The sequence below is a fragment of the Lagenorhynchus albirostris genome, chromosome 14 (genome assembly GCF_949774975.1).
Source record: "Lagenorhynchus albirostris chromosome 14, mLagAlb1.1, whole genome shotgun sequence".
NCBI classification, from domain to species: Eukaryota; Metazoa; Chordata; class Mammalia; order Artiodactyla; family Delphinidae; genus Lagenorhynchus; species Lagenorhynchus albirostris.
The window spans coordinates 20,523,139-20,539,707 of NC_083108.1; the positions used below are offsets into that span (position 1 = coordinate 20,523,139).

The following is a 16,569-nucleotide window of genomic DNA, read 5'->3' on the forward strand; positions in this document are numbered from 1 at the left end:
GTCAGAAGCTTGGGTTCGTAACCACCCTGTTCTCCCGCTGTGCACATACAGGGATTTAGGAAAACAAAGAAATACAAAAGTAAGATGGGAGTATATCCCTCCACACAGGCACACGTGTGCTCTGACACACTGGAAAACAACTCACATCTTCCGTTGTCCTTTCACAAGAAACTGAGTGTGGAAAATCTGGGCTCTCAGCCTATCGGTCTGATATTTTGAATATTTTATCATCCTACTTTTTGAAGTGATTTGAATGAAAGAATCAAAATATGCATAGAACAGAAGTTGTTTTAAGTGTTGTTTAAAGTTGTTTCAACGGTTTTTAGTGTTTGCTCCCTGTTGAATTGAGTCAAAATATCTCAACTTGATAATCACAACTTGGTTTTAATAAATGAAGCAGTCTTTAAAGGTGAAAAGTATTTCATCCCATACTTTACTACGCCATTGTACAAGAATGGATTTTTAGTATTGAGAACTATGGAACGTACACCTCTAAATAAAATATGTGGACACAATTTCTTATACATGCACTGTGACATTGGCAGACAGAATTTTATTGCTCAGATTAATTGGCATTTCCTAATATGGGACAGACTTCCACTTTTTCCAACTGAAAAGGAAAATTAAGCTTTTTTTTCAGAGTTGAAAACACATTCTGAGGCCCTGAACCAAGATGGCAGAGCAGAAGGATGTGCTCTCACTCCCTCTTGCGAGAACACCAGAATCACAACTAGCTGCTGGACAATCATCAACAGGAAGACACTTGAACTCACAACAAAGATACCCTACATCCAAAGACAAAGGAGAAGCCACAATGAGATGGTAGGAGGGGCGCAATCACAGTAAAATCAAATCCCATAACTGCTGGGTGGGTGACTCACAGCCTGGAGAACACTTATACCACAGAAGTCCACCCACTGGAGTGAAGGTTCTGAGCCCAACGTCACGCTTCCCAACCTGGGGATCCGGTAACAGCAGGAGGAATTCCTAGAGCATCAGACTTTGAAGCCTAGTGGGATTTGATTGCAGGACTTCGACAGGACTGGGGGAAACAGAGACTCCACTCTTGGAGGGCACACACAAAGTAGTGTGCGCATCGGGACCCAGGGGAAGGAGCAGTGACCCAAGGGGAAACTGAGGCAGACCTGGTTCAGTGTTTCAGGGTCTCCTACAGAGCAGGGGGCTGGCTACGGCTCACCGTGGGGACAAGGACACTGGCAGCAGAAGTTCTGGGAAGTACACCTTAGTGTGAACCCTCCCAGAGTCTGTCATTAGCCCCACTGAAGAGCCCAGGTAGGCTCCAGTGTTGGATTGCCTCGGGCAAACAACCAACAGGGAGGGAACCCAGCCCCACCCATCAACAGTGAAGCAGATTAAAGTTTTACTGAGCTCTGCCCACCAGAGCAAGAGTCAGCTCTACCCACCACCAGTCCCTCTCATCAGGAAACTTGCACAAGCCACTTAGATAGCCCCATCCACCAGAGGGCAGACAGCAGAAGCAAGAAGAAGTACAATCCTGCATCCTGTGGAACAAAAACCACATTCACTGAAAGACAGACAAGATGAAAAGGCAGAGGGCTATGTACAAAATGAAGGAACAAGATAAAACCCCAGAAAAACAACTAAATGAAGTGGAGATAGGTAACCTTCCAGAAAAAGAATTCAGAATAATGATAGTGAAGATGATCCAGGACCTTGGAAAAAGAATGGAGGCAAAGATCGAGAAGATGCAAGAAATGCTTAACAAAGGCCTAGAAGAATTAAATAACAAACAAACAGAGATGAACAATACAATAACTGAAATGAAAACTACACTAGAAGGAATCAATAGCAGAATAACTGAGGCAGAAGAACGGATAAGTGACCTGGAAGACAGAATGGTGGAATTCACTGCTGCGGAACAGAATAAAGAAAAAAGAATGAAAAGAAATGAAGACAGCCTAAGAGACATCTGGGACAACATTAAACACAACAGTATTCATATTATAGGGGTCCCGGAAGGAGAAGAGAGAGAGAAAGGACCAGAGAAAACATTTGAAGACATTATAGTCAAAAACTTCCCTAACATGGGAAAGGAAATAGCCATCCAAGTCCAGGAAGTGCAGCGAGTCCCATACAGGATAAACCCAAGGAGAAACACGCCGAGACACATAGTAATCAAACTGGCAAAAATTAAAGACAAAGAAAAATTACTGAAAGCAGCAAGGGAAAAATGACAAATAATATACAAGGGAACTCCCATAAGGTTAACAGCTGATTTCTCAACAGAAATTCTACAAGCCAGAAGGGAGTGGCATGATATACTTAAAGTGATGAAAGGGAAGAACCTACAACCAAGATTACTCTACCCAGCAAGGATCTCATTCAGATTCAATGGAGAAATCAAAAGATTTACAGACAAGCAAAAGCTAAGAGAATTCAGCATCACCAAACCAGCTCTACAACAAATGCTAAAGGAACTTCTCTAAGTGGGAAACACAAGAGAAGAAAAGAACCTACAAAAACAAACCCAAAACAATTAAGAAAATGGTCATAGGAACATACATATCGATAATTACCTTAAACGTGAATGGATTAAATGTTCCGACCAGAAGAAACAGGCTTGCTGAATGGATACAAAAACAAGACCCATATATATACTGTCTACAAGAGACCCACTTCAGACCTAGGGACACATAAAGACCGAAAGTGAGTGGATGGAAAAAGATATTCCATGCAAATGGAAATCAAAAGAAAACTGGAGTAGCAATACTCATATCAGATAAAATAGACTTTAAAATAAAGAATGTTACAAGAGACAAGGAAGGACACTACATGATGATCAAGGGATCAATCCAAGAAGAAGATATAACACTTATAAATATATATGCACCCAACATAGGAGTACCTCAATACATAAGGCAACTGCTAACAGCTATAAAAGACAAAATCGACAATAACACAATAATAGTGGGGGATGTTAACACCTCACTTACACCAGTGGAAAGATCATCCAAAATGAAAATAAATAAGGAAACCGAAGCTTTAAATGACACAATAGACCAGATAGATTTAATTGATATTTACAGGACATTCCATCCAAAAACAGCAGATTACACTTTCTTCTCAAGTGTGCATGGAACATTCTCCAGGATAGATCACATCTTGGGTCACAAATCAAGCCTCAGTAAATTTAAGAAAATTGAAATCATATCAAGCATCTTTTCTGACCACAACGCTATGAGATTAGAAATGAATTACAGGGAAAAAAACGTAAAAAACACAAACACATGGAGGCTAAACAATACGTTCCTAAATAACCAAGAGATCACTGAAGAAATCAGAGAGGAAATCAAAAAATACCAAGAGACAAATGACTATGAAAACACGATGGTCCAAAACCTATGGGAGGCAGCAAAAGCAGTTCTAAGAGGGAAGTTTATAGCTATATAAACCTACCTCAAGAAACAAGAAAAATCTGAAATAAACAATCTAACCTTACACCTAAAGGAACTAGAGAAAGAGGAATGAACAAAACCCAAAGTTAGCAGAAGAAAAGAAATCATAAAGATCAGAGCAGAAATAAATGAATAGAAACAAAGAAAACAATAGCAAAGGTCAATAAAACTAAAAGTTGGCTCTTCGAGAGGACAAACAAAATTGATAAAACATTAGGCGGACTCATCAAGAAAAAGAGGGAGAGGACTCAAAAGAATAAAATTAGAAATGAAAAAGGAGAAGTTACAACAGACACCGCAGAAATACAAAGCATCCTAAGAGACTACTACAAGCAACTCTATGTCAATAAAATGGACAACCCGGAAGAAATGGACAAATTCTTAGAAAGGTACAACCTTCTAAGACTGAACCAGGAAGAAATGGAAAATATGAACAGACCAATCACAAGGAATGAAATTGAAACTGGGATTAAAAATCTTCCAACAAACAAAAGTCCAGGACCGAATGGCTTCACAGGTGAATTCTATCAAACATTTAGAGAAGAGCTAACACCATTCTTCTCAAACTCTTGCAAAAAATTGCATAGGAAGGAACACTCCCCAACTCAATATATGAGGCCACCATCACCCTGATACCAAAACCAGACAAAGATACTACAAAAAAGGAAAATTACAGACCAACATCATTGATGGATATAGAAGCAAAAATCCTCAACAAAATACTGGCAAACAGAATCTAACAACTCATTAAGAGGATCATACAACATGATCAAGTGGGATTTACCCAGGGATGCACAGATTCTTCAATATATGCAAATCAAACAATGTGATACACCGTATTAACAAATTGAAGGAGAAAACCATATAGTCATCTCAATAGATGCAGAGAAAGCTTTTGACAAAATTCAACACCAATTTATGATAAAAACTCTCCAGGTAGTGGGCATAGAGGGAACCTACCTCAACATAATAACGGCCAAATATGACAAACCCACAGCAAACATCATTGTCAATGGTGAAAAACTGAAAGCATTTCCTCTAAGATCAGGAACAAGACAAGGATGTCCACCCTCACCACTCTTATTCAACATAGTTTTGGAAGTCCTAGCGATGGCAGTCAGAGAAGAAAAAGAAATAAAAGGAATACAAATTGGAAAAGAAGAAGTAAAACTGTCACTGTTTGCAGATGACACGATACTATATATAGAGAATCCTAAAGATGCCAACAGAAAACTACTAGAGCTAATTAATGAATTTGGTAAAGCTGTAGGATACAAAATTAATGCACAGAAATCTCTTGCATTTCTATACACTAATGATGAAAACTCTGAAAGAGAAATTAAGGAAACTCTCCCATTTACCACTACAACAAAAAGAATAAAATACCTAGGAATAAACCTACCTAGGGAGACAAAAGACCTGTATGAAGAAAACTATAAGACACTGATGAAAGAAATTAAAGATGGTATCAACAGATGGAGAGATTTACCATGTTCTTGGATTGGAAGAATCAATATTGTGAAAATGACTATACTACCCAAAGCAATCTATAGATTCAATGCAATCCCTATCAAATTACCAATGGCATTTTTTATGGAACTAGAAGAAAAACTCTTAAAATTTGTATGGAGACACAAAAGACCCCGAATAGCCAAAGCAGTCTTGAGGGGAAAAAAACGGAGCTGGAGTAATCAGACTCCCTGACTTTAGACTATACTACAAAGCTACAGTAATCAAGACAGTATGGTACTGACAGAAAAACAGAAACACAGATCAATGGAACAAGATAGAAAGCCCAGAGATAAAGCCATGCACCTATGGTCAACTAATCTATGATAAAGGAGGCAAGGATATACAATGGAGAAAAGACAGTCTCTTCAATAAGTGGTGCTGGGAAAACTGGACAGCTACAAGTAAAAGAATGAAAATAGAACACTACCTAATACCGTACACAAAAATAAACTAAAAATGGATTAGAGACCTAAATGTAAGGCTGGACACTATAAAACTCTTAGAGGAAAACATAGGAACAACACTCTTTGACATAAATCACAGCAAGATCTTTTTTGATCTACCTCCTAGAGTAATGGAAATAAAAACAAAAATAAACAAGTGGGACCTAATGAAACTTCAAAGCTTTTGCACAGCAAAGGAAACCATAAACAAGACAAAAAGACAACCGTCAGAATGGGAGAAAATATTTGCAAATGAAGCAACTGAAAAAGGATTAATCTCCAAAATTTACAAGCAGCTCACGTAGCTCAATATCAAAAAAACAAACAACCTAATCCAAAAATGGGCAGAAGACCTAAACAGACATTTCTCCAAAGAAGACATACAGATAGATGGCCAAGAAGCACATGAAAAGCTGCTCAACATCACTAATTATTAGAGAAATGCAAATCAAAACTACAATGAGGTATCACCTCATACCAGTTAGAAACGGCATCATCAGAAAACCTACAAATAACAAATGCTGGAGAGGGTGTGGAGAAAAGGGAACCCTCTTGCACTGTTGGTGGGAATGTAAATTGATACACCCACTATGGAGAACAGTATGGAGGTTCCTTAAAAATCTAGAAATAGAATTACCATATGATGCAGCAATCCCACTACTGGGCATATACCCAGAGAAAACCATAATTCAAAAAGACACATGCACCCCAATATTCATTGTAGCACTATTTACAATAGCCAGGTCATGGAAGCAACCTAAATTCCCATCGACAGATGAATGGATAAATAAGTGTGGTACATATATACAATGGAATATTACTCAGCCATAAAAAGGAATGAAATTGGGTCATTTGTTGAGACGTGGATGCATCTAGAGACTGTCATACAGAGTGAAGTAAGTCAGAAAGAGAAAAACAAATATTGTATACTAACGCATATATGTGGAAACTGGAAAATAGTACCAATGATCTGGTTTGCAGGGCCGAAATTGAGACACAGATGTAGAGAACAAATGTATGGACACCAAGGGGGGGAAATCGTGGGGGGTGGGGTGGGGGTGTGATGAATTGGGCTATTGGGATTGACATGTATACACTGCTGTGTATAAAACTGATGACTTATAAGGACATGCTGTATAAAAAAATAAAGTAAAAACTTAAAAAAAAACAAAAACATTGTATTGTTCACATAGACTGTGTGATGACATTTATTTAAATAAATTGGAAAATTGGGTAGTATATGACTTCTTTTTTTTTCTTTTTTTTTTTAATATGACTTATTTATCCTTTACCCCAATATATATTTTTTTCTATCAGAACTTGTTTTTATTTAGACAATTTCTATTTTGTTTTTTTTCTTCTTAAACTTATTATCTATTGATTTACCATATGTTTATAAATATCTGTTTATAACATAATAAAAGTCATCATGTAAACAAATCAAAATCTACAAAAGTACTGAAACAGAACCAATGAAAATAGATCATAACAGTAAGGGGAAGAAAAGATTAGAATGAGCCACCCTCAGTTTCAAAAAGCGTGGCAGAGTGACAACTGAGTATATAAGATTTGGGGGAGATTTTATGTCTCTATTCTTTTTCCATATATGCCAGCTCAAATGGAAATTCTGTTTGTTATTGCAGTAAGAGCAATTTATTAGAGAAAACTAGTCTTCAACTTAAATTTAAACCACATTTGGAATTTTCACATTATCTTTTCATTTTGTAAAATTCAAAAAGTAACTCACATAAAGTAAGTGTGCCATCTGAACTGTTATTTCCAAGCTTATCTCTGTATCACAGAATGACTGAATTGCTTTGTTAATTTATAATAATGCTATCCACTGCTGGTATGCGAGAAAAAGAAGAAACAGGAGTGACTCTTACATGCGCCTAACCCAATGGTTCAAGTTAATTGGACTACAATGTGCACATTTTTAGTTATACAATATTCTTCATAATAATTATATGCTATGGAGACACGTATTAAAAGCCTAAAGTGACCATTTAAATGCAAAATCTCTAATAGAACTCCATTATATTTTTCATACTAAATTAACATTACAGGCTTCTAATGGATGCTTTAATTAGGCATCGATGTTATCAGAAATATTTGGCAAAATAAAATCTTTCACTGTGAAATATTCATTAAGTTCAATTTCCGTCAGTCAATATCAAGTGTTTTCCGAGCCTTATGATTTAAGTAAGAAGCTAAAAGCTAAGTGAGAAACTAAGAATCCTCAGACAAACCTCCTTCCTATGTTGCCTATAAAAATACACAGTCATTAAGTGTCTTTTGTATTTTATAACTGCCAAACAACTGGCTTCTTTTTAGTCGTTTAGGCTCAGAGGCATTCCACTACAAGGTTATCCTAATGCTGCACAGAATCTAAAGCAAAAGGTTTATACTAATGGAATGCACATCTTTCAGGAAGCAACACAAATGAAATGTGTTTGTGTGTGCATTTGTAGGCTCCATTAGAAGAATTCCAAGGTCAGAGGGGGCAAGAAGAGACAATCAGAAAGGGTCAGGAGTCAACTGAGATACTGGGACAGAAAACTAATACACAAAAGTCATGAGCAGTGCACAGGAGGTAAGCAATCACAGGACAAGCAGAGCAGCACAGGAAATAAAGCTGAGGTGCCTACCAGTAATTTTTCCATTGGCTTCCAAGGGAGGCTGCCAGCTCACAATGACAGTGCGAGGCTTCCCTTCTCGAGTAATGACTGTCAAATCCTTGGGAGCAGAGGTCGGGGCTGTGAGATGAAACAGAAACATGGCCTTGTCATTGGATGTGAAAGAAAACAGACATTTATGGGACTTCTAGTCATCATGTTGACACTCAGAATCTATCACACAGTATATCATGCTTATTTTACCACGCACAGTTTATTTTAGGTATTTGAATTAAACAAGCAAACAGAGATACAGAAATTAATGTTTTTCCATGGAAGTTAACTGACTTTCAAAGGTGTGAATATAGAGAGGAGAACAGAATATGTGTGAATGTAGAGAAAAGCATAACTGGTATTTTCAAGTGAGCGATACACTAAAAATGTAAGAACCATTATAAGAACAAAAAAAAATGGACACATAACTTAGTGAGATTGATGGCTACATGTCTCCAAGAGAAAAAATTCTGTTACAACTGTAGGATTTATATATAAATGAAAATTTACCTAATTTTATTTTTCCTTAAAAGACAAAAAAATAAAAAATAAAGAATTTATATGCAGGTCACAATATCTTGCTTAGGTAACACACTAGGTATCTCCCAACAAGAAGGCAAAGAAGTATTTGAAAACAGAGGAAATAGAATCTATGACGGTCTTAGTATCAACCTGGTAGGAAGTAAAGATGGCAAGAAATGCTGTCTTGCTTAGAGCTACTTTTCCCACATGTTGTTTGAGGGAAACAGAATTTGTCACCCCCAAATATGCCTCTTTGGCATAAGAATTAAGCTGATTATTTTTAAGAAGCAACAGAGAGAGGAAAAGTTCTGAAAACCGAGTAGAAGTTACTCTTTCGTAAAAGGAAAATTTATACGTTTATAAGGGTATCTCCCTCTTTGTGCCAGGAAGAGGAGGATGATAAGGAGGCAGAGACTTAAATGTACGTAACAATCATGCCCTTGTTTACTGTGATTTGCCAGAAAACTTCCCATTACTGGCTTCCCACCCTCCAACACCTTTTGTCTTTAGCTGGAGATGGTATTGAAAGTGGTGGCCATTTTAGGGAATTACTGTTTTCCTGGGTATCTCTCATATATACAAGAGGTATACTTATTGTCAATCTTCTGTTTGTTTTTCTCCTGTTAACCTGTTTCTTATTACAGGGCGCCTCAACCAAGAACCTGGAAGGATAAAAGGATTTTTCTTCCCCTAAACTGTGCTCAACAAAAATTTAAATATACTTCAAAGGCGGCAGCAAACTGGCCAAGCTTGTCCAGTATCTTTCAGGCTTCCTTTGACCTGCTTTCTCACTCTTTGAAATGAAATATGCTTTGAAATGCAGTCAGTTTTCCTTCTAGGCAGCTCACAATGCCCAAGTCTACTATCCATAGTCTTTTTCAATTACCCCCAATTTGACATAGGCAATGTCAGAATGTCTTTAAGTTCCAAGCTTGGGTTCTGGAGGGATTTCCTGATCTCTGCACAGGAGTATTTGTATATTACAAATAGGTAAAACTTGGTCCTAATTCTGAATTCCTCTTCACTCTTATAATTTGCTTCGGCTCTTCTGTTGACTGTAACAGTGCAGAATCCGAGTATTATCAACACTCTATTTCCAGCTTCTCTTCCTAAGAGAATTCCAAATAGAGGGACATCAAACATTCCCATCTATCATACCATTTGATTTTCAATGCCCAGATTCTCCAAGCCACTAGGATACCAGGTTAACCAAAGTTGCACCAAATTGTAATATCCTGACAAAGTACTTAATATACTTAACTTTTTTTTTTAAAGAGGGAGGAGGAGAAGGAAGAAGGAAAAGCAGAAGGAAGAGAAGGATGAGGAGAAGAAAAGGTCTAGTGTAGTAGATCCTTGAGTAAAGAGGCTGTATATTAAACACACTTTAATATATATTTTAATGAAAAGAAAGAAAGGACATTATGCAAAAAAGACTTGTAATAGCAAAATACCAGAGAGGCTGCTACTTTAAAGAAGGGTTAGTTTTATAAAGAGCTCATTCAAGATATTTTCTAAGCCACAGATAGGAAGGTAATACATAGCCACAAATTAGAATATTATACCAAACATAATAAGAAATTTTCCAATTTTGGAAGTAATTAAAGATCTGTCTTTCTAACTAGTCAGAATAGTCTGTTTTTTCTTAACTGTGTTAAAATTAAAATTGATGCTTGTTTTGCAAACAAATGATGATGATTAGATTGCTTCACTGACTCTATGTTGATATTCAGAAGATATATAATGACTCCAGCTTTAGCAAAATAAGACATTGAAGAGCTGGTTACTTTTCGAAAACAAAAAAACAAAACAAAACAAAAAAACCCGAAAGCAACCTAATGACTAATCTATTTCAGGTGCTGAGCAAATTTTTCTTTTTCCTCAAGCCATGTGACTGTTGGTAAATAGAGATTCTGGTATTGGAATCAATGTCTTAGTTGTTTAGGATTATCATATGAAATGTATACTATTCCCTCATATTTATTTATTTATTTATTTTTTTAAAAATGTTGGATATTTATAGTGGCCCTAACAGGTTCAGGGATCCCTAAGTCAAGCAGAAGGAGGTCTTCGGTCTGCTCTGCTTCAATCTCGTGGGTTCTCCTGTAATAATCTTTTATAACTTCTTACCTGTCTTCATTGAATTAAATGATATTAGTAACAATAAATACCAGGCCCTGCAGGATTTATACTTTATTTTCTTATACACTCTCGTGTCCCCAAGCTGTCCATGAAAACTATGCTCCCGTCGCTCTGATCCGTTCGTAAGCGTCTCTTTTTTTTTTTTTGGCAGTATGCAGGCCTCTCACTGTTGTGGCCTCTTCCGTTGCGGAGCATAGCCTCCGGATGTGCAGGCTCAGCGGCCATGGCTCACGGGCCCAGCCACTCCGCGGCATGTGGGATCCTCCCGGACCGGGGCACGAGCCCGTGTCCCCCTGCATCGGCAGGCGGACTCTCAACCACTGCGCCACCAGGGAAGTAAGCGTCTCTTTAAGACATCTTTCTGATACTTGCTTGTGTATTTTTGAGCATGCTGCTTCCTTCCTTTGGAAGGCCCTGGAATGGATACCTGGCAATCCACCCAGGCCACAGCTCCATCATTATTTCATTTGTGAAATCTTCCCTGACTTCTCCAGACAGAATTTATACTTGGATCTGTGTGCTCTGACTCCAACTTGGCCAAAATTCTATGATTGTATTTTTCATGTTACTTCAAGGTTGTATTTTCAAAATATTTTTCTTCTGTATTAGATTATAATTCTCTTCAAGATAAAGGCTGTATTCTCTTTACCTTTTATACCAAGTATCTATCTCAGGACCTGACAATTAAAATGAACCTTATTGGAAACCCATAATCAATATCTCAGACAACTGGACATGCACTGCCCTCTGGTTTGTCTGTTTCTCAAAGGACTTTTCCCATGCTTAAATTTCTTTGTTAAGTGTATGAGTGGATGGTAACATTCAAGATTTAGAAGATTTCCAGCCCTGGAAATCGTATTGGGCATTTGTTTTTAGACTGCTCAACACCCCATTCCCGCCTTCATTTAGAGAGAACACTTGGATTTTTCCTTTGGGAACAAGTTCTCCTCTGTGTCACATGAGCTGGGTAGCAACATCAAATAGAAATTTCACGGCCTCCATCTCACTCTCTTTAGCTGTGTGATTCTCTCTTCTGGGAAACTGAATGTTGATACAAGAAAGGAAAACACATTGGAGTCAAACCACTGTGAGTGTAACACCTTGAAGGGAGAGTCCTATAGTTCCTCATCTCTAAAGCCTGGGAATACTGCTGCTTCTTGTCCCCTCTCCAAGACGTCATTATTTCAGCTGTCCTTCCAATTATTTTTATTTTATTTAAATTAACTAGAGTAAAATTAGGGATTCATCACCTGGACAGAATGAAGTGTTTCATTTCAAGAATCTGTCAGCTGCCATTACCTTTATTATTAGTAATTTCAGCACAAGTGCATAACAACACAGCCCCATATAGTCTTTGTGTTATTATGGAATTAGAAGCAAACGCTAGAGTTATTTCACTTCATTTCCTTCTCCCAGTTATAAAACCTGCAGACACTTGTGAATTACTTCTTGCTTCTCATCGTCACCTAGGGATCTTATCCACATGCTATTTACACCTCTGTCCAGGTCATTATCTGTTTTGACAGTCACCCTTCCTCCTAGCCACATTTCTAAAAGTTAATATCTTTTTGTCAGCAATGGGTCTCACCCCTGACATCCGTACAAGGCTAGGCAGTTGAGGAGAAATCAATAGGGTGCATTTATCAAGTCAGATGTTGGTGTGCATTTATGTTTATGACAGGGAAAAATGAATGAGGAAATTACTACTCCTTCTATTTCACTCAGGGAAGACCAAATGCCTTACTGGTTTTCATTTAACTCTTTTCATCTCCTTTTAAGTTAAAAAGAAAGAGCAGAGCCTTTATTCTCCCCATAGTTCATAACTCATTCAGCTTCTTATTCTTCCTAAGAAGCTAAGAACATTGACATCCAGGGCAGAATTCTAGGAGAATGATTTAATATATATAAACATGTAAAATAGAAGAAGAAGGTATTGAAATTAAAGAACTAGAAAAAAAACTTCTTATAGAAAGAAGTACCCTCAAATTGTAAAAAATATTCACAATGAACTTAGAGTTAAGGTAGTAGCCTGAAATAAAAATTAGAACTGCCATGCCATTGGGCAAATTCTAATGGAAAAAGAAATTCAACTTACCCAGATAAAAGTTTTACTGGCATATTTTTTTAAATTTGGAAATGTGTGGTACAGTTTATCCCCACATATGATGTAACGCCATGAAAGCAATCAAAAAGTACGTTAAACCCTTTTTTCTTCAGATGTTGTATTTCTGTGAACTATAAATGCCAAAGTGCACTGCATGTCTGCTAAGGTTATAAACTCAACATTTATGACCCATAGTAAACGTGACTGGTAAAATTTACAGTGAATTGCATTTACTCTCAACTTGAACAACTGCAAAATGCATGAAAGTTTTCCATTGTGTTGTCTTATTTCCAAACAGTGAACATGACCCCCCAGAAACTTCTTCCCACAGTCAGCTGAAGTTATTTAGGGTAAGCATCCATGAGACTACAGTTGTAATGCAATATTTCATTTTGTATCTAATTTCTTTCCAAAAAAGTAAACACCTACTATGTCTGTTGATCAAAGACACACATGCTTTGGACAGAGTAAAATGCCTTTGCTTAAATGTATTGAAAAGATTTATATTCAGGTCTCCTAAATTAACGTACAGATTAAAACCAGATCACTTAATACACTGGGGACTCATTTTCTTCTTATCTAGAGTGGGGAGGATAATATTAGATATAAAAATGCTATGACTGATTTTATATAAAATAAGGTATAATTTAGACATCATGGTGGACACGGGTTCCAACTTCCTTGGTACCTGGAAAACAACACTACCAAATATCAAGAGTAGAAATTTCAAAGCCAGCCTTTCTTCACATACCTGCTTCATATGTGGTGGCATGTGCAGTCATGCTCCATGTGCTGGACCTTCTGTTTTTTGTTACCATGACCGAGAACTCATACATTGTGTTTGGTTTGAGGCCTGTTGCTGTGTAACTCAGAGATGTTGTGTCTTCTGACTAAACAAGTGGGAAATAAGAAAAGAGAAAAAGAAATGAACTCTATCAACTTGGTAAATCAAGACACATAAGAAGACTATCAAAGGCCAACAAAAAAGGAATTTATTTCCAAACAACGGAAGACCTAGGACACAGCACTGACTTTATTTCCTTTCTGTGTCAGTTTACACGGGCTGATTGTACATCTAAAACCTAATCAATAAAATCAGATGTTATGTTGTTAAAAGGGGCAGATAGATGATAAATTTTCCCAAGTGAGGCAATAACCACAGAGACAGGACCAATTCCACTTCCTCTGTCAGTTCCGTTTTTAAGGTTATCTGCACTGACTTTAACTTCAATTTATTTCTAATAATTGAAGTCTTTTTTTCAGAGGCTTTAATGTTTTATATATTTTACATAGATTGTAATGATTATTTGCCCACTGGTAATAAAATGAATTTTTAGAGCTCTACTGCTTATGATTTTTAAAAAAACTCTTCATAATACAAACTTTTAGTGATTCCAGAATCTATATAGCTGTTATAAAGAAAATGGACAAAAGCAATATTGTGTCGTGTGATTTTCTTTCTTTGTGCACAGGTCACGTTAAATGTACATTGAAGTATGGTCATTGGTGCAGTTGATCAGGAAGAGAATAAATTGGATAAATATTAAATGATTACATTAGTGTTAATATTTTTGGTCCTCTGAATACATTCTTTGTCTTTTAAACAACAGGTTAAGGATATTTTAGTAGAAAGTAAATTGTCTGTCTTTATTGCTTACTCAAAAGATCAAAATTGTAATGAAGAAAATGGTTAATCTCCCAGGTTAATGTTTATTTTCCACATCATCAGGCAAATTTAAAACTATTTATGCCTATTATAAATATCAATTTATGCTTGTTATTTAGATCTTGATCATCTTCCAAGGTTAAATATTTACTTTTACTTTTAAATTTATTACATTTGTTATATATCCATGTCTAGGAAAATCAAGGAAAACTTTTTGTCTCCACCTATGTCATACCTATCTCCTCCCTTAGCTATTCTAGTGTGGTATATCTTTTTTATTCTACTATGAATCCTTCTTAGATTATAGCTATGGAAATCCTACATTTCATTATAAAATCAAATAAATATTTAACTGTTGCTAATAACATTTCGATGATGTGCCCATCCATCCTATTTAAGTGATGACCTCATAAACATTTATCAGAAGCTCTTAAAAATAGCTGTAAAAATGTATGCCCTAAATAAATGTAAAACTATTTTGTAGACTAAGATGGAACCCCATCAAATAAAACATGAAACGGGCAGCTCGTATCTGATAGGCTGATATGACTTCCAATCTTTCCCTCCTTCCCTGTCATGAATACCTCTAAGTCTTAGAAATGGAAATAAGGGGAGAAACTGGGCAATGAGAAATATTTCAGCTAGGAGGGAAGACCACACTTCGATAAAACTAGTCTCTTTGAGCATAGACACAACTGGCATTTGGGAGGCAACTAAGCAATACTGTCCTTTGTATTTCTTAAATTCTTATATGCCTTGTTTGTATTCTTGAATGATACACTTGCATTCTATAAATGCCATTAATTCACTGAGTTTTCTCAGGAACTTTATGAAAAGTTACTATTCAACATAAATCATTAGCCTGGAAGTATTGATACTTTGGAAAATCATGGCTGTATGTGTGTGTGAGGGGTGGGGCAGAATACCTAGGTACTACCTCTCTGAGCCCCAGCTTCCTCATCTATAAAACGGAAATAACTGTAGCACTGACCTTACAGTGCTATTTAAAGTGTGAAATAAGTCAAGTAAAGCATAGTACATGGCCCAGAGTAAGTACTAAATAAATGTTAGCTACAATATTTTATTCATTGTCTAGTGTGAGATATGGGCACTCTATGTGTGTGGTGTATACACACACACACACACATATATTTACAGCATTTTGATAAATTCTCCATTGAATTGTAAACATCTTGAGGGCTGAGACTGAGTCTTGCACAACTTTCTATCTCCTGTAATATCCATGCTAGTATCTGGTAAGCACTAGTCAATAGTCAATGAATGCATTTTGAATGGGAAGTCATATAAAACATCAAATGATGAATCACTTTAGTAGAAAATAAACTACAGAAAATTTCTCCATTTGATAAGAAAGGTCAATATACAGTTTTGGACAATCAAAATATGAATGTCTGGATTATGGCTTGACGTGGGACTGAAGTAGAAGGGTACTCCTGGGGGGAGAGGCCTGGATAAAGCCATCAGCTTATCTGAGTTCCAGCTCTAGTTTCATGGGGGATTTTGTCAAGTTATACAACCTACCCAAGTCTTCATAAAGATCTCTACATGCCTACTTTGCTATGCAGAATCTTACTTATTCTTTTTATATTGATAGTATATCAATATCCCAATCACATAGATTAAAAAAAAGATTAAACAAGTTAAGTCACATGATAGGACACAGGAAAGCCAACTCTAGAGCCCATTTATTTGACTCATGTATGTATTTTTCCCCCATTACCTTGTGTTGCTCTGCCTAGCTTATATAAAGCTTAGTGGGGAATGAGATGAAGTAATAGATATGACAGTGGTTTGAAAAGTTCAAAATGCAAAACCAAAGTAGTCTATTACTATTATTTGTAAAATTTAAATTTAATGTATGTCTTTCTAGTAGACCAGATATGCTCTACATTTTTCCTTGCTATCCAGCTTACCTAACTCTTTCCTCTAACCCTGCTTCTCAGAGTGTGGGTGTTGAGTGTGTATGTGTGAGAGAGGGATCGAACGTTAGTAATGGAAAGCCTTATTAGGTCAGGGAAGATGATGGGGAGAGAAACAGTTAACATATTTCTTTCAA

At 36.7% G+C, this 16,569-nt stretch overlaps 1 protein-coding gene across 1 annotated transcript in view; it reads right to left on the reverse strand.

The window, feature by feature from the left end:
- DCC (DCC netrin 1 receptor) overlaps window positions 1–16,569 on the reverse strand; it is a 764,559-nt gene that overhangs the window by 126,774 nt on the left and 621,216 nt on the right. The window contains exons 18-19 of the mRNA XM_060121767.1: window positions 13,578–13,716; window positions 8,041–8,148 (exon numbers count right to left, since the gene is read on the reverse strand). Coding sequence (XP_059977750.1) covers window positions 8,041–8,148; window positions 13,578–13,716 — 247 coding nt within the window. The remainder of the gene's footprint in view (window positions 1–8,040; window positions 8,149–13,577; window positions 13,717–16,569) is intronic.